Genomic DNA, 19,348 nt, shown 5'->3' with positions numbered 1-19,348 from the left:
CAGTTTCGGTGGAAGTGCGCGAGTTCGATTGGGATTCAAGTAGGAAGGGAGCGTCTCAGCTTTCTCGGACCAAGACCATTCGACTCAGCACCCCGAAGACTGCAACTGGTGAAATTTTGATTTTTGCCTTAACTTCCCCTTTAAGGCAAAAATTAAAATTTCACCAGTTGTAGTCTTCGGGGTGCTGAGTCGAATGGTCTTGGTCCGAGAAAGCTGAGACGCTCCCTTCCTACTTGAATCCCAATCGAATTCGCGCACTTCCACCGAAACTGGGTGACTGCGCCCTACTAGATGGGGATTTGTATGCAAAATGTCACTAAAAGCGCCATTTCGTTCTTATAAAAGCACGGATGACCGCGATTGGCCCATATGTTGTAGTCTTTTGGACGCTGAGTCGACTGGTTTTGGTCCGAAAAGGCTGCGATGCAGCGTTCCTCCTTTATTCCCAATCGAACGTGGTTGAAGAAGCGGTCACGTGCTCCTGGGTGCCCAAATCACCTGGTCACCACGCCAGCAGGTGACAACTTTCACACCAAGGTTCAACTCGAGTGACAGGACTGCACCCAAAAAAGGTCAAACAGGCTAGTAAGTTGTACCCTGCAGGCACGGTGACCAGGTGACTGGCGTACGCAGCAGCACGTGACCGCTTGTTCAACCATGTTCGATTGGGAATGAAGGAGGAACGCTGCATCGCAGTCTTTTCGGAACAAAACCAGTCGACTCAGCGTCCAAAAGACTACAACATATGGGCCAATCGCGGTCATCCGTGCTTTTATAAGAACGAAATGGCGCTTTTAGTGACATTTTACCTACAAATCCCCATCTAGTAGGGCGCAGTCACCCAGTTTCGGTGGAAGTGCGCGAATTCGATTGGGATTCAAGTAGGAAGGGAGCGTCTCAGCTTCCTCGGACCAAGACCATTCGACTCAGCACCCCGAAGGCTACAACTGGTGAAATTTTAATTTTTGCCTTAACTTCCCCTTTAAGGGTTAAAACAAGACCTGTAAAATAATTATCCATATAAAAATCGCTCTGTGAGCGGTTCTGAAAAACCTTTACTGGTACTGCCCCGTCGTAAAAGTGATAAATTAGAACTGGCCCATTGTCCCCCCAAATGCGAACTGATCCACCTAAATCGCGAATGACGGGACCCGAACGCACCAGTAGCACGAGGTCGGGAGGGCACAGGATCACGGCAATTATCATAGGGTAACACCAGTAGTAGTAGTAGAATTTATTATTTTGATAGGGAAGTCTACCGCTAGTACAGTACATGGCCTATGGTCCGGACCAACGTCCCCATCTGCATCCACAGGTAGGAACCTCGTGCTACTGGTGCGTTCGGGTCCCGTCATTCGCGATTTAGGTGGATCAGTTCGCATTTGGGGGGACAATGGGCCAGTTCTAATTTATCACTTTTACGACGGGGCAGTACCAGTAAAGGTTTTTCAGAACCGCTCACAGAGCGATTTTTATATGGATAATTTCAGCTCTTTTTCCGTTCCCTCCCCACCCCAACCCCGAAGGTAAACATGATGACCACGCGCGCGATGTACTGTATGTAGCCATGCGACTGCAATAACACACTGATACATACCAGCCCTCCCCGCCTCGCTACCCCGCACACAGATACACAAACATGTGTATGCACATGGTACACACACGTGGCCACGCACACATACGCACATGCACACGACACAAACAGGAAATTCTTCATGTATAATGCCATGCAAAGCAGTGGCCACCGTACTTGAGGAAGTCAGTTGTGAAACAAAAATAATTCAACTACAGCGTGTAGACAAGCTGACGGCCAAAGCACAACATAGCAAACATGACATTTGCCCAAGGATTGCAGTTTGCAGACCATGCCATGGAAGCAGCGAATACAGAATGTAATATCATACAAAGTGACAAGCAAGGGCGTGGCCATCATACACCAGAAACTTGCAGAAAGTGACATATCCAACAGATAGAGAAGTGAACAGCAATCTGATACAGCCCACACAGGACAAAGCGGACCTGATACTCGTCCCAGGATCGCAAGTGGCAAACCCTTTTCAATGCATAACATGCAGGTGTACGTTAGACGCATGAACATCTGACCGTGTCGCCAGCATACAATGTCATCACATGTTTACCCCACAAGTTACACACATGCACAGTAGAAGCACAATGAAAGCAATGGAAAAGTACGATGTGGTTGCTGAAGCATCTTCACACTTCAAATTCAGACTTCAATGTGGTCGTCACGGGATGATATACCTGCAAGATACAAGTGATGAAGAAAGAAAGCAGAAGGTCGTGAGGTAGGCTATGAGACACCACAAACGGTTCACCTACATGTCTGTTCAGGGCTAGTGCACTCACACGGAGAATTGTCATAATCGAGCATTTCCCAAACTGAGAAGTGCAATGAAATCCACTTGCATGCACAGGAGCAATTTTGCAATAATTATTATGATGCGCAATTCGACACGATCTGCGATGCTGCGTGCAATGTGCCCTGCTGTCATGATAGTGACAGTCACCGCGGTATGTTTTGTCAACGTCGCCCGTGCACTCTTCTGTCAAGTCCAAAGTGCTCACATACTTGGCAATGTTTTTGCAGTGATTAACTTTTATCCAAGTTATGTCACGGGTAACTTTAATGAAGTACCCGCAGGCCGTGTCGATCTGCACATCGTCCACTCTCTCATGTACTTGGCCTGCTTTGTCTGTGTATCCATTTCATGTGCGATCCACAAAATCGACTAGACAGTGGGTGCAATACGCTCTCTGCCTGAAGACGTTCTTCTGGCGACATCTCGCCATGTACTTGGCCTGGCTTTGTCTGTGTATCCATTTCATGTTCGATCAACAAAATCTCAATGCACTACAGAGACTAGACAGTGGGTGCAATACGCTCTCTATCTGAAGACGTGAACCATTAAATTTTTTGGAAAAGTTATACGTACACCTGAAACGTAATGAAGTACAGGAATAGAGAGAGTGACTACAATACGCTCTCGACCTGATAATAGTGATAACGTGAGTACAAGACACTCTCCACCTGATAACGTGTTAGAAGGTAACATGTCTACAGTCCCACCGTACCCTTCCGACACGACTGTAGACCATTAAATTTTTTTGAGAAGTTAAACGTACACCTTAAACGTAATGAAGTACAGGAATAGAGAGAGTGACTACAATACGCTCTCGACCTGATAACGTGAGTACAAGACACTCTCCACCTGATAACGTGTTAGTAGAAGGTAACAGGTCTACAGTCCCACCGTACCCTTCATCATTCCTCATTCACCATCGCGCCGATACCCTGGCACACACTGGCAACATATCAATGGGGTGCCTTACCGTCGTCTAGAGGAGACGTCTTCGCAGCAATATTTTCCCTCCTGCGCATTCAGTCGCCGACGCGACAGCGTTCACGGGGCCGTTCCAGTTGCGGAAGACATTTGATTCATCGGGCCAATTCAGAAACAGGGCCGTGGACACACAGGGGGCAGAGGAGAGACATTGTTAGTGGACAAGAAATATGCAGTGGCAAGTGGCGAGTGCCGCATGGATGTCAAGTTGTCATGCACAATTCAGCTATTACTTACGGTCCAGCTAGTCCTGCCATTGCTCGCTCGTCCTGGTTCCTCCTCGTTCGTCTTCCTGCACGTCTGCACTTCTCCTTCCCCACCGTTGGCTTTGCGGTACGAGGGTGCCGGAAGGAATTCCCACCATGTATCCATGTACATGAAGTCCCACCATGACTCTCCATGTACATGTCCACGGCCACGGCCACGTCAGCAGTTTGTATAGTACCGGAAGGAGTTCCCACGATGTCTCCAAAGGCCTAGAGCGGACGTCTTTGCAGCAATTCTTTTCGCCCTGCGCATTCAGTTCGCCGACGATGTCTCCAAAGGCAAAGGCCTAGAGCCTAGTAGAGGAGCTCGAGGGGACGTCTTTGCAGCAATTCTTTTCACCCTAGTACCCTGCACATTCACTCCGCCGACACGACAGCGTTTACGGGGCCATTCCAGGTGCAAAAGGTCCACGTCAGCAGTTCTCAACTATTTCGCGTACGGGATAGTCGCCGCGACAGCGTTTAAGGGGTCGTTCCAGGTGCAAAAGGTATCCATCAATGGCACTTTGCAGTATGGGGTACGGAAAAGGGGCCTCCTCGTTCGACTTCTGCAGTTCTCCTTCCCGTCAGGGGTACTGAAAGGGGCCTCCTCGCAGTTGTCCTTGCCGTCAGGTCCACGTCATGCAGTTCTCAACTATTTCGCGTACGGGATAGTCGTCTTTGTCGTACGCGACATCGGCGTTTACCGAGTGGCATTGGCACAAAGCAGACCGTTGACGGGGTCACGTGTCAAAAAAGTATCAACAAAGTGTCGACTACGTGTCGACCACGTGTATAGCGGTACACTCAGCGGTACACTAATTCTCGTGCCATTCTCGTGTCACAAAACTGGAACATCGAGTACCAGTATGGAAAGGCTTCAGACAGGAAGCCTTTCCAATTACCCACATGTATGTGTGCTGTCCTAGGCTAGACGCGGAGGGAAGTCAAAAGCAGGGAGTCGTAAAGTCGGTATTTTACGACTCCCTGGTCAAAAGCGTATCATCAGAACATCACTTGAGGGCTAACTAAACTCAGTAGAGTAAAATGGCAACAGTGGGGACAGTGGGGACAGGTTGTGGATGCAGTCTGTGCGGCTCATACGACCACTGCCACTGGTCTTGGAGCAATGGCCACGCCGACAACGCATCTTGCAGGGGAGACAAGACAAGACTAATGACCGAGTAATGAGTACTGACGAGTGTGGACGGTTTGGCCTTCTAGAAGTCCCCGTGAAATGCTGCGTTGCTGCTGTATACATAGATGCAATAAGGCGCATGCGTGCCTGGCTCGGGGCTGTTTTGCATGCGTGCTGTGCTGGACTAGACGTCCCTGGCTCGGGGCTGTTTTGCATGCGTGCCTGGCTCGGGGCTGTTTTGCATGCTTGCTGTGCTGGACTAGACGTCCGAGAATGCGAGCTCTCTTTCCTTGTACTTCAGTTCCTTCTCTAATAGAATAACAATATAGAGCCTGTGTAATGCTGTGTGCGGGCACTTAGGCCAGGGATAACATTTGGAGCGTACAAATTATTATCTACAGTGTTCTGCATAACAAGGTACGTAGCATTACAAGATGTGCACTCCACGTCTTAGCACCACACAGTATTGGCCAGTTCATGCGCACGGTGAACATAGCCAGGCATGCTTCCAAGCTAACGCTAGCGTCAAGTCCGCATCGGAGTACAAACCACTCGTGTAGGACCGCTTGCTTATGTACCTTCCCTACAACACGGTCATGGTCCTCGTAAAGGTAGGTGCTGCATCGAACCTCCGCACTCTCCACATCGATGCAGGCCATGTCCGAGGCGAACAAGAGGTGCGGATGGAACACAGAGCTACGAAACGTGACCACCGCGTGTGGAGAACACCAATGTTCCAGCAGCCTGTCAAAACGCCGCTGCCCGTACGATTGCAACGTAACGGCTATGCATCGGCCTGTGCCGGTCTCCACCAGAACAAAGACGGGCTCAGAACGAATGCGAACGACATCTATTGCCACAGTCCTTGCATCATCGGGCTTTCCAAACGCTCCTAGATTGAAACCAATAATCTCCTTCATGACGCGAATGCTCGATTCGCTTAGCCAGTCAAGGCAGCGCTGAACTTGAGCGTCGGTTATGCAAGCGGCCTGCCGCAGTCGGAGCATTGTGCCCATCGACCCAAAGAAGAAGACGCAGGAGAAGACGCTAACAACCACCTCAAAGCCACCCTCCTCGGCGGCGGCGGCGTTGTCCATTGATAGCCCGCCGCTATGGAACGCGGACGTTGTCCCGACGGCTCGAACCGCCCTACAGTTCGTGCACAGCCAACGAGCGCCGCTTTGTGCCGCTAGGCGATGTTGCAATTTCATCCTGCGCGTGCCATCACCACGCTCAATACACCGACGACACTCGAGGGTGTTTGCGATAAGACGTCGTCGTGCTAGAAATTCCAGCATGGCCACGCGATTGGTCACTAAGTCCAGCATGGTCTCCTCGCTGTACTTATCCTCGCGGCGCATTTCTTCGTCAGTCAAGATGGTTGCCGGGTCAACGATCACATGACTGCCGCGAATCAGACGCTGTGGCGTGGTGCTGCTTTGACCACGGTGACGTGAACCCACAGTATCCATGACAACAACTGGTGCGTCACGGCCACGAGACGACGTAAGTAAAACGGTGGTATTGCCGACAAGACAGTCGAAACCAGCACACGGAAACAGCCAGGCCTGAGACTAGCCGTTTGTCATCACAGTGTTACAGACAAGAACATGTACATTAAAACCAGCACATGTCGGGACATTCGTAGACAAGACTGAGGCTCGCTGCTTGGCATCACAGTGTTACAGACAAGACTGAGGCTCGTTGCTTGGCATCACAGGACTTTAACCACAGTGCTCCTCAATGGTGAAATCTAGTCGCGTCACTCACGTTTGCGCCTTGCATCATCTCGCAGCCCAGTGTTGGCAATGCCCGGCGCATACTTGAGTGACACGACTGGATTTCATTGAGCAGCAATACTAGACTATAGTCTTATACCAGACATTTTGCTGATTGTATTAAAAACTTTGTGTGGAGTATACCAGACATTGGTCAGTGGTGCTACATGTATGCCACTCCTCAGCTTGGCTGCGTCAAATCTGCCAACTCCGTAAAATTCTTTAAAAAAAAGTTTACGGAGTTGAGAGATTTCACGCAGCCAAGCTGAGGAGTGGCATACATCTAACTTTGATGCAGGTTTGGAGTAGTAATATTAGCACTTGACACCCGTCCGGTTAGCACCTGACACACACTCTACAGTGGGGAGTTGTAAAATACCGGTATATTACTACCCCCTGCTGGACACTCAGAGAGCATGGGTAATTGGCACTCGCTCCATCAGAGCACCAGGTAATATTATTAGCACTCTGGACATTTTCGCAACGCATTCCTTTCCCTCGTTGGAACTTTCCGCACCTGAGCCTTTCAAAAAGTTGGAAGGTTGTTGGCTTGCGCTTCATAGATGTGTTGTGGCTAGGTGTAGTCAAATGTCTCAATATCCTTGTCAGTTTTGTACCCTGTTGTCGCACTATCTGACTGTGTGTTATCTCGTTACCTTGGTGGACTGTTAGTCATAACTAGTAACTTATAGGTCCTTTCTCTTTTACACTCAGCCGTGATTGGCTTAACCTTCACGACCACATCAGGCTCCGGTACTGTTGGCCCTTGGACAACCTACCAGCATCCTGTCCTTGTGGTTTAAGGTTCTCAGCCGACCACGCCCAAGTTGGCAAGCTCACGAGTTTCATCCACATGTGGCACAGTGGCCCTACTGACTTCATCACGTTGTGCATGAAGGAGCTCCATCATGATGTGAAGGTGGAGCCACCATTGCAGCCCCTAAGGCCCTTTTCAGACTAGCTACAGGACAGCCTATAAGTCACATTTACATAGAAGTTTCCAAGACAACAACAAGAATCTGGCGGGAAGCCTAAAAAGCTGCCCAATCCTTTCAGGCAAGGTGCGAACCCTTGTACAAGGCAACTTTCCTGCATTTATCGTACTTTCACCAGGCAGTTGTACGAACTTTGTACCCGGGTACGACTGTCCGCTGCTTTCACACATCCCAGGCCCCTTGCGCAATTTCGTAGGGTCAAAGGTTGCCTGTATATTGCATGTAAAATGTGTAGTCTGTATGCACGCGTGGAAAAATGTTGCCTTTTAGGTTTTATGTGATTTTGTACTGGATTTTCTATGTACGTAGTCTGATGAGGGCCTAACCAGCCGGAAACCTTTCACCATCGGGCAGCCAACACTGATCCTGATGCCTGTGTGGACCTGCGGGTGAAGGGATTCTGGACCGATAGCCGCAACGCATTCTTCGATACAAGGGTGGTTTATCCCCACGTGAGAAGAGCTATCGTGCCAAGTCCCTCCCCTCCCTCTACCCGGTAGGCTTGAAGGCGAGAAGAAGCGTGTCTACGATGAACGTGTCTACGAAGTCGAGCATGGTTCCTTCACACTTTGTACAGCTACATGTGTGAGGTTATGCGAAACAAGTCATGATACTCAGGCAGCGGGAATTCCGGAACAGCTTTTGGGCCGCTAAGTACTCTAATTTCAGAAATTTTCGGTGCTCAATATTTTCGGGTTTGAGGGCAACAGGCTAGGTTAGGTAAACAGAAATTTTCGGTTCAGGGAAGCAGTTCCCTATTGGATTATGTGTGTTAGTGTTTGTTCGGTGTATTAATATTTTAGGTATGAAACAGACTAGCCCTTTCCCAAAGATGCTCGCCACTTTTTTCGCAACTTTTCGTTGTTTAGGAAGAAATCGCAACTTTTTTTCGCGAACTATTTCACAACTTTTCCGCAACATTGGCGCAATTGGCCCCATGGCATGGGGTCAAAAGGTCGTCACCGACTCAGCGACTACATGTCGGATAAATGCATACTTGTACTCGCTCATTTCTCGCCTGCCTTCAGACTGATTTCAGAGAAACAGTAGATCGACAGTAGTTATTATTAGGGTGCATCCCCTTTTCCTTGCACTGGAATCATGTACATGTACATGCACGTGTAGGGTACATGCAACAGGCTACTGGCACTGTGTAAAGTGGTGGTTAGCAGCAGGAGGGGGTGCAGATCTACGAGTGCGAGTTTGCTGGCGCTGCACTTCTGCTATTTCTGCTCCCTTTTTTGTAGGTTTTTGCACAAGAACTCTCCAATTGTAGGTTGCGATATTAGCAACTTTTATTATTATTTTATTAGTGCAATTAGGAGTATAATCGATGCAGACATGGCCAGACAACAACGAGTTCATGGAATTTTTAAGGATTTTTATGTTATTCAAAATCGATTTTCGTGTTCCGCTCATCAGTGAATAGTATCGGAACTGAGGGTACTGTGTACAACAATAGAACATTTTATAACAGCATAATTAATTAAAAGTGTGAACAACAAAGGAAGTGCTACAGCATTACATAATAGGTGTCAAACATAGTGCTAACGTATAATTATAACTGAGTGCAGCCACAAAGCAAGAGGTGATACAGTGCAACATGACACAACATTTACATCTGATAACCAGCTACGAGAACAACTTTAGCGCGACTACATGCTTCTTTTGTTTACAAAGAACAGGATTATGCACACGAATACATACAGCTTCCAGAACCTTCAACTGCTTAACATAACTTGCACGGCACAAAACAGAAAAGTGAGAATCATCGTACACACCAAGACAATCTGGACGTGATAACAAGTGACAAAATACAGCTGACTTTTTGCTCACGTCGCTCTCTTCCGTCTCATCCCGCTCCTTTCCTTCGACCTCCTCCGCCTTATCCTCGTCCTCCGTCTCATCTTCATCATCATCGTCCTCATCACCACCATCATCATCATCAGTCACTTCCTCATCATCCGTTTGATGCTCAGTCTCACTGCACTCCTTATCAGCCTCCAACATGGCTCCATCATCTCCACCAGCATCATAAGTCGTTTGACCGCTGCTCCGCGTCACCGTTGCTGGGTTCTCTGCTACTGCACACCCATTTCCACTATCCATTTTGCGGGGGCCAAGTCCATTCCGTGCATAAATTTTCACTGATGAGCGGAACACGAAAATCGATTTTGAATAACATAAAAATCCTTAAAAATTCCATGAACTCGTTGTTGTCTGGCCATGTCTGCATCGATTATACTCCTAATTGCACTAATAAAATTGCTTTCTCCACGCCGACTCTTTATTATTATTAATTTTATTAAATTTTTAATAGGGCATTCCCACAGGCCTAGGGCCTTCTTACAGGGTACCCTACTTTTGAGCTTTTTCTGAAAAATTAATATGGATGCGATTTCAGCAACTAGCACTTGTTTTGGCACGGCTGCGAAAAGCATAAGTTGCGAAAAATTATGGCATCTTTGGGAAAACGCACCGAAAGTACTGAAAATAAAAGTACATCGGAAATTTGTGAAATTGCAGTATACAGAGTGAGTGGCTGGTGCACTGCTGTGCCGCGACTTTGTCAAAGCATCTCAACTGATGATGTCATCAGAGAACATGGCAGTGCTTGAGTGTGTAGGAGTATGTACATGTAGATGTGCCCGTCACTTCAACCTCCTCAAACGCTGCTAGCGCGTAAAGCCTTAAGGCGTTCAGACCTACTGAGTACTGTCGTGGACATGGAAATCCAGTCGAATGACCGGGGGCCGGCGCCCTCAGAACGTACATGATGTATGTCGTTGCATGCAGTGCACATGTTGAGCCGATGCGACCAGCAGCAGCGCATAATAATACAATGCCACGGCTGCATGGCCAGCGTCCTGGGGCCGTTAGACGTGCGACCGGATTTCCATGTCCACGACAGTAGTATCTGTTCGCATGCAATGCATTATGCAGCGTGTATTGTGGTTGGTATTAAATTTTACCTGCCACAGGTCAGCTCTTCACCGCTCCAAGCACCGCCGATGCTCGCCTCCTTCAAGTAGATCCTGGCCCGACAACAGGCCTGTGCCACTCCACGAGCCAGTCAGTCACAGAGCAGCGAGCGCCGCAGGACTGTACGTACGAAAGTCCTACAAGCACCAGTACAAGTACCAGTACACGTCTCCACTAGCGGGCAAACTCACTGCCGAAGACATGTTTTCCTGCTCAAAATAACAGTTCGGCCAGTACTCGGACCATTGGGTATTCCACCGTTGCATAAGGGGAGAACACGAGAGTCGAGATCACAGTATAAATGTTGAACACTGATTCTGTCACACGACTACTGAAGTGACCACGGGGAAACAGGGAAAAAGGGAACTGGGCGACTGACATTTTTTCTGACTGTCCAACGTCCGCCACGACGTGGTCTATCAAAAATGAGTTGTATCAAGACTGACAAGATCAAGAGTGCGTAAACCAAGGTACCAGTTTATTATGCACTCTTCTTGGGAGACTTGGGATGATCAGGGCGCGTTCTTCTCGAAATCCTGCCCATACAGTGCCGCAGCTGCAGCGCTGCCAGTGCCATCAACAGTTATACATGATGACCATATCACAGGATGATCAAACTACCCCGGCCCTGGCGTACTTGCCACAAAGCCTGTGTGAGTGTGACTCTGAGTCTGTGTGTGTGTGTGCGTGTGGGTTTCACATGTTTGCGCCTGCTCCCGCCGATTTCGCGTTACCGCATCACCTGGATCGTCACAGGGCTGTGTGCTCCTCCTCTCTCTCAGCAGCCCTCCGGGGCCATGGCAGTGGCTCAACAGGACAGGACATGGACAGGTGAGCGTGTGAACATGGTGAAACAGACATGCATGCTCCAACTCGCACTCGTACTCGTAAGTCGACTACTACTAGCCGTAGATCTACTCGTACTCGTAGGTCTACTCGTGGATGGAAGTCGAGCATGCATCCTGTACTGTCACCATGGTCACGTACCTCATTCCCTTCCCTTGGCTTTGGAGTTTGGGCCAGTTTGGCTTTGGCTTTAGCTCTGCTCAGTGCTAGCATGCTCTCTCGACTCTAGTCTAGACTCTACAGCTCTGATCTACTCTACTGTAGTAGTGACGTGTGTAGTACTACTACTAGTAGTACTGATCGAGCCAGGGAGTCGTAGAGATACGACTCCCTGGCTCGATCGTAGATTTACACTACAGACAGTACTACAATAGTGAGGTTTTGCATTCCGAATTTCGGTTCGGCGCTTTTCGGTCATTTGTCGAACATCAAAATGTCGAATTTTCGCACCAACGTTTGTTTTGCAAGTCGAAAATGATGTGTTTTCATTTCGTGAGCCCTAGCATCAGCAACGTCCTGTCCCGTGCTCCTATTCTTGCTGATTCCAACGAACTTTGATCGCCCTAAGAGCCGAGGGCCAAACCTGTCTCCTCAGTCGCCTCAGAAAACCAACTCCATGGCCAAGTCAAACTTTATGAGTATCGCCATAGTCTTTTCAGCCACACAGATGACGATGAAGACACTCCAGGCGAAAGAGAGTAGACAAGCAGTGGAGGAGCAATCAGAGGTAGCTGACGACGCTGATGTCGCCCAAGACGCCTGGGAAGCGATGCCGAGATAAGAAACCTCTTTGAATAAATCACGCGCTAGCGCTCTTCTACAGAAAATTCATCCGAAAAATATTTTCGGCAAAGTGAGCTTTTTCCGAACAAACATGCCGAATCTTCGCGTGCATTTTCGACCTCGCTCCCGCGTGCCGAATCTTTTTGCCGAATTTCGGAATGCAAAACCTCGCTAATGATTATGTAGTACTCACTACAAAAGTCCTAGACTCGACTACAGGCTACAGCACAGTCATGTGCAGTCGTGTAGCGCTGACTCTGCATCTGCAGTGCAAGTGCAGCTGCAAATGTGAGCATGAGCAAGGGAAAACTCCAAACAACAAAACTTTTGAAAAGCCCGAAGCTAAAAAGAAATAGTTGCACTTCAACTATTACTACTTCAAGCGCTTCGAGAACTAGCTAGCAGCAGAGATTGAGAGTTACTTTAGGCGAGGCGCAGTGGTGCTCTTGTCTTGACTAAGCTGTGGGACAAGCAGCAGTAGCAGCTATCAGCCTTTCTGCAGCAGCTATGGCGGCCTCAGCTCTCAGGAGGTGTGCAAGGCCTGGCTTGAATTCTGCAATTTGTCTACATCGATCAAACTTTCCAGCAACGCCAGGCGCAGTTTCAGCAGGCCCTGTTGCCCTTCAGAGCAGCCGAGGAATAGCAGACATCATCTTCCGCCATAAGCGAGTGGGAAAGTTCGAGGTGCCTGTGGAGGACGCCGACGGCAGGCCAATTCCTCGCGCGCCCAACGGCCACGTCACGCCGTTCGAGCTCTACACGCAAGGAGCATTGACCGACGAGACGTCCGACGCGTACCGTTGGGGCGCAGCCAGCAATCAAACATGGATGGTGAGGTTCGCTCTGAACTTTTGCCTGGGTATATGGGTCGCCTACTACCTCATCCAGAACGGGGTGCACATTTTGACTTTAGACCGTCTGGAACGGCGACGGATCGTGGACGACTTGATCGAGAAAGAAAAGGCCGCGGAGGCTGCTGCTGCTGGTGGTGACGGTGCTGGGCTGGCGACGAGCTCGCAGTGAACGAATGAGGTGACCTGATGACTGGCGGCTCCGGTAAGACACAACAGGCATACACTAGCTGCTAGTGTGGAAATGCTCTCGTAATAATAATAATAATTATGATTGAACTCGGATGGAGAGCCAAGGATAAAAATAAAAATAATGATTTCGCGATTTCACCAATACTGGCATAGCACACCAACAGCGTCTGGATCGCTTTTAATAGTTCTTGACAACAAGAAAACATTGACATTTGAACGTACATGTACATATTCTATGGGAGTAGCGTACAGACTTGTCTAGCATACTCAGGTGATGGGATTGGAATGGAGAAATTCCTCCCTAAACCCCACAGATGGAACATCTACGATATAGCGTACACACATACGCTCGCACGCACGCGCGCGCGCGCACACACACACACACACACACACACAGTCACACACGCATGCACACACCATTCACCATTTGACGCCCATCGCCAGCAGGCGAGGATAGCGATGCTACAGCAGAAGCCATAGTAGCGTGTGCTGGGATTGCACCATTCAACAGCTTGTAAGGCTGAAGAATTGACCGCCACTATGCAGCCCTGGTCTACACCACACAGCTAGGAAATGGCTTTTTGTGGCCAGCGAATCCCTACTTTTTACACACACACACACACACACACACACACACACACACACACACATATACTGCGTAACATAGCCGCACCGAACAAGCAAACGCGCCTGCAAATAGTCCTTGGTTTATTGCCCCGAGACTGAGTCACTGAAATACACTCTTATCTTTAGCTCGCCACAAGCGTTCACACTCAAATCTCACATGCAGTTGTTAGCGTATCATGAACTGGACTCACACGCGTGTGCTCAGTTACGATTTGAGTAGAACCCGGGTTAAGGGTCACACCGGATTAGGGATCGGAGCCCAGGGGGAGGGGGAGGGGGGGGGGGGACTGGGCATGTACATTGTGCGGGTGATCCTTATACAGTCGTCCCTCTCTAATCCGGCACTTTATAATCCAGCACCCTCGATAAACCAGCACAATTTTCAGTAGCCAAAATGTCTTCTTCATGTACATTGCAGCAGTAAATCAGATTTGTTAATCCAGCACCCTCCCTAATCCAGCAGATTTTCGTGGCACAAATGGTGCCGGATTATAGAGGGACCACTGTACCGGGATTTAATTTCCGGCCCAAGGGGGGAGGGGGGGGGGGGGGCGTCGGTTTCCGAGGAAGCCGTACTTTTTTCGCTCCAAACTATTTTCCGGGGTCCATCTACTCACAAAAAGTCGTTTTGCACACCTTTTTGCCCATCCCTGTACAACTGAGTCTAGCTATGTCCGCCGCGCAGAGTTAGGTGGAACTGAGTCTAGCTATGTCCGCCGCGCAGAGTTAGGTGGAACTGAGTCTAGCTATGTCCGCCGCGCAGAGTTAGGTGGAACTGAGTCTAGCTATGTCCGCCGCGCAGAGTTAGGTGGAACTGAGTCTAGCTATGTCCGCCGCGCAGAGTTAGGTGGAACTGAGTCTAGCTATGTCCGCCGCGCAGAGTTAGGTGGAACTGAGTCTAGCTATGTCCGCCGCGCAGAGTTAGGTGGAACTGAGTCTAGCTATGTCCGCCGCGCAGAGTTAGGTGGAACTGAGTCTAGCTATGTCCGCCGCGCAGAGTTAGGTGGAACTGAGTCTAGCTATGTCCGCCGCGCAGAGTTAGGTGGAACTGAGTCTAGCTATGTCCGCCGCGCAGAGTTAGGTGGAACTGAGTCTAGCTATGTCCGCCGCGCAGAGTTAGGTGGAACTGAGTCTAGCTATGTCGGCCGCGCAGAGTTAGGTGGAACTGAGTCTAGCTATGTCCGCCGCGCAGAGTTAGGTGGAACTGAGTCTAGCTATGTCCGCCGCGCAGAGTTAGGTGGAACTGAGTCTAGCTATGTCCGCCGCGCAGAGTTAGGTGGAACTGAGTCTAGCTATGTCGGCCGCGCAGAGTTAGGTGGAACTGAGTCTAGCTATGTCGGCCGCGCAGAGTTAGGTGGAACTGAGTCTAGCTATGTCCGCCGCGCAGAGTTAGGTGGAACTGAGTCTAGCTATGTCCGCCGCGCAGAGTTAGGTGGAACTGAGTCTAGCTATGTCCGCCGCGCAGAGTTAGGTGGAACTGAGTCTAGCTTTGTCCGCCGCGCAGAGTTAGGTGGAACTGAGTCTAGCTATGTCGGCCGCGCAGAGTTAGGTGGAACTGAGTCTAGCTATGTCGGCCGCGCAGAGTTAGGTGGAACTGAGTCTAGCTATGTCCGCCGCGCAGAGTTAGGTGGAACTGAGTCTAGCTATGTCCGCCGCGCAGAGTTAGGTGGAACTGAGTCTAGCTATGTCGGCCGCGCAGAGTTAGGTGGAACTGAGTCTAGCTATGTCCGCCGCGCAGAGTTAGGTGGAACTGAGTCTAGCTATGTCCGCCGCGCAGAGTTAGGTGGAACTGAGTCTAGCTATGTCCGCCGCGCAGAGTTAGGTGGAACTGAGTCTAGCTATGTCGGCCGCGCAGAGTTAGGTGGAACTGAGTCTAGCTATGTCCGCCGCGCAGAGTTAGGTGGAACTGAGTCTAGCTATGTCGGCCGCGCAGAGTTAGGTGGAACTGAGTCTAGCTATGTCCGCCGCGCAGAGTTAGGTGGAACTGAGTCTAGCTATGTCGGCCGCGCAGAGTTAGGTGGAACTGAGTCTAGCTATGTCGGCCGCGCAGAGTTAGGTGGAACTGAGTCTAGCTATGTCCGCCGCGCAGAGTTAGGTGGAACTGAGTCTAGCTATGTCCGCCGCGCAGAGTTAGGTGGAACTGAGTCTAGCTATGTCCGCCGCGCAGAGTTAGGTGGAACTGAGTCTAGCTATGTCCGCCGCGCAGAGTTAGGTGGAACTGAGTCTAGCTATGTCCGCCGCGCAGAGTTAGGTGGAACTGAGTCTAGCTATGTCGGCCGCGCAGAGTTAGGTGGAACTGAGTCTAGCTATGTCCGCCGCGCAGAGTTAGGTGGAACTGAGTCTAGCTATGTCCGCCGCGCAGAGTTAGGTGGAACTGAGTCTAGCTATGTCCGCCGCGCAGAGTTAGGTGGAACTGAGTCTAGCTATGTCCGCCGCGCAGAGTTAGGTGGAACTGAGTCTAGCTATGTCCGCCGCGCAGAGTTAGGTGGAACTGAGTCTAGCTATGTCCGCCGCGCAGAGTTAGGTGGAACTGAGTCTAGCTATGTCCGCCGCGCAGAGTTAGGTGGAACTGAGTCTAGCTATGTCCGCCGCGCAGAGTTAGGTGGAACTGAGTCTAGCTATGTCCGCCGCGCAGAGTTAGGTGGAACTGAGTCTAGCTATGTCGGCCGCGCAGAGTTAGGTGGAACTGAGTCTAGCTATGTCGGCCGCGCAGAGTTAGGTGGAACTGAGTCTAGCTATGTCCGCCGCGCAGAGTTAGGTGGAACTGAGTCTAGCTATGTCCGCCGCGCAGAGTTAGGTGGAACTGAGTCTAGCTATGTCCGCCGCGCAGAGTTAGGTGGAACTGAGTCTAGCTATGTCCGCCGCGCAGAGTTAGGTGGAACTGAGTCTAGCTATGTCCGCCGCGCAGAGTTAGGTGGAACTGAGTCTAGCTATGTCCGCCGCGCAGAGTTAGGTGGAACTGAGTCTAGCTATGTCGGCCGCGCAGAGTTAGGTGGAACTGAGTCTAGCTATGTCCGCCGCGCAGAGTTAGGTGGAACTGAGTCTAGCTATGTCGGCCGCGCAGAGTTAGGTGGAACTGAGTCTAGCTATGTCCGCCGCGCAGAGTTAGGTGGAACTGAGTCTAGCTATGTCGGCCGCGCAGAGTTAGGTGGAACTGAGTCTAGCTATGTCGGCCGCGCAGAGTTAGGTGGATCCCTAACCCGAGTTCTACTCTACAGTCAGACCTCGCTTATCCGGATCTCTCACCGTCCGGAAAAAAATCGTTGGTTTCCGATTTTGCAGCATATGTCATTCATACTTACAGTATATGTGTCCGATTATCCGGTTCCCTCGCCTATCCGGATATTTGTTGGTGGAAAACGGATGTGTGCGGTCAAAAGCGAGGTCTGACTGTACACGAGTACCCACTGACATGAATGTATGAGAGTACCCACTGACATGAATGTATGAGAGTACCCACTGACATGAATGTATGAGAGTACCCACTGACATGCATGTATGAGAGTACCCACTGACATGCATGTATGAGAGTACCCACTGACATGAATGTATGAGAGTACCCACTGACATGCATGTATGAGAGTACCCACTGACATGCATGTATGCGACCCAGCAGGCTGTATACTATCTGCCAATTTTATTTTATAAAAAAATGATGTTCCTCTGTATTTTGTGGAGACGCATGCCGAGCGTATTTTTGTATATTCTGCAATTGGTTTGTTTTTCACCGATGTCGAACGGGCAGGCCCGCCCAATACATGTACTATGATTCGATGGCTTCGGAGTAAAGAAAAGTGGAGGAGACTTGCTATGCACTGAAATACTATGATCGGTCTCTCCAGTGTACTTTGCAGAGAATGCATTTTTGTAGAAAAAAAAGAGTCTTCGCTTACATTGTTTAATAAAGTAATCAAAATGTCACTTCGGCTCGTCCTCCTTATTGCCATATTAAAGTTGTCTCCTCGTCGAATATTTGAAAAGAGTCTTTATTGTAATAAGAGCTATACGCAGTATGAATGCCGCAGACATCACACACAACATTTCAACTTGCTACATGTTTATCTGTACTTATTTCCAGAATAGAACCTTTTTATAGCTCTAATTCCCTCAAGCGAAGGTCCCAGGTTCGAGTCCTGGCGGTGACAATCAATTTTTTCTTCAGACTTTTCCCATTCGCATCTTTCCCTCAACCAATGAGAAAATTAAATTATTGTCTCCATGCAGGTTATGTTTATAGTAAACTCACCCTAATAAGCTGTGTCTTGTGTGACATTTGCTCAGGTGTTACTAGCGGCCTGTATTGGCAGATGGGCCGTAGTCAAATAATCAAGTAGCCACCGCCGTCACAGCACCGACAACCCCAGCGCTGACACTGGCAGTCTTCCCCCTGGAGTTCATATTCATAGTATGTACAGCAGCCATGCGAGCTTGCATGCCCCTCATATGTGCAGCGCATGCGACTGACGACCAACTTACAACTCCGCCGTGTGCAGTAGAGTGCCAGTTGTAGTGCCTCCTCCGCTCGTGTTCAGTTTGAACAACTTGAAAGATCTTCTTTTTTTCGTCCCGTGTCCGCGTCTGTCGTGTTTGTGATCAGATTCCAGATTCTGCTGTAAACTATTTCGAATGACGTTCAATTTCATGCTTTGTAGAATTTAAAACTCCTTGTCGGTGATTTGTTTGTAAAATCTAACTGTTGCTCTGGATATGGAAGTTGTTAAGCCGTTTCATGAAGGATGAAGATAGGGTATTTAGAATTGAATAATTTGGGTGCGTTGTTGTGATGGTAGTGGCGGCGGGCTGCTGTACATGTTCTCCGAGGGTGCACGTGTGTGTGTGTGTGTGTGTGTGTGGTTGTGTGGGGGGGGGGGGGGGGGGGTGGTGGTGCGCACACGTGTGTATGAGACAGAGAGAGAGTGTGTTTATGTGTGTGTGAGTGTGTGTGTGTGTGTGTGTGTGTGTGTGTGTGTGTGTGTTCCCAGTACTCAGTTGCCGAGGCTGGTTGGTAAAGTAACACCAATTTCACTTCAAGGTACCAGTGCATCTAGTGTCTGCTTTTATCAAAGCAGCGTGCTGTCTATACTGGTTACCCCAGCAAGTGTAGGGTGTGCATAGGTAACTGTCTTGGCCGTTTTATGCCGATGTACTCCGTGTGGTGTAGACCAGGTGTACATTGGTGGTCGATTCACATGGCTTCGCCAGTGGTGTGGATTAGACAGTTATGTGGCGCAAGTCTTGATCTGTCTCATTCAGATCTTGTTCGCTATCGTTGCTATAAGAGAAAATCTGTGGATGCACATCCAGTGCATTTGCAGATTTGCGTGCTTCTCTTGCGACGGGCGTATACATGGTACATGGTGTGTGTGTGCACAAGTTGCTGTGGCTTCTGCTGTAGCATCGCCTCCGGTGATGGGCGTCCAAGGGTGTGTGTGCGTGCACTCCGCCGTGCGTTCACCTAGTCAGAGCCACAGCAGGGCCCAGTAGAGTGTAGATTATTTGAATGCCAACAGTCTAACGGTCTGACTGATCTAACACACGCGCATCACCTG

The 19,348-nt window shown here is 49.6% G+C and overlaps 1 protein-coding gene and 1 long non-coding RNA gene across 2 annotated transcripts; one reads left to right on the top strand and one right to left on the bottom strand.

Moving 5' to 3' along the window:
- Positions 1–1,651: 1,651 nt before the first annotated feature.
- On the bottom strand, positions 1,652–6,636 carry LOC135826321 (uncharacterized). The gene is made up of 2 exons (XM_065338939.1): positions 3,352–6,636; positions 1,652–2,262 (listed from the first exon to the last, which is right to left on the bottom strand). The coding sequence occupies exon 1, from the start codon at positions 6,215–6,217 to the stop codon at positions 5,141–5,143; it is 1,077 nt and encodes a 358-aa protein (XP_065195011.1). The 5' UTR covers positions 6,218–6,636; the 3' UTR covers positions 1,652–2,262; positions 3,352–5,140.
- Positions 6,637–12,360: 5,724 nt separating this feature from the next.
- Positions 12,361–18,564, top strand: LOC135825595 (uncharacterized). Its single transcript, XR_010555091.1, has 2 exons — positions 12,361–13,185; positions 18,081–18,564. It is a non-coding gene; the product is annotated as an uncharacterized LOC135825595 (long non-coding RNA).
- The last annotated feature ends 784 nt before the right edge of the window (positions 18,565–19,348 follow it).

The sequence above is a fragment of the Sycon ciliatum genome, chromosome 10, assembly GCF_964019385.1.
Source record: "Sycon ciliatum chromosome 10, ocSycCili1.1, whole genome shotgun sequence".
NCBI classification, from domain to species: Eukaryota; Metazoa; Porifera; class Calcarea; order Leucosolenida; family Sycettidae; genus Sycon; species Sycon ciliatum.
Note: the sequence above shows the minus strand (reverse complement) of the source record. Positions and strands in the feature narration are given on the sequence as shown.

Excerpts from the sequence above, each read along its gene's own strand:
- LOC135826321 (XM_065338939.1), bottom strand. The coding sequence starts at position 6,217 with ATGGATACTGTGGGTTCACGTCACCGTGGTCAAAGCAGCACCACGCCA.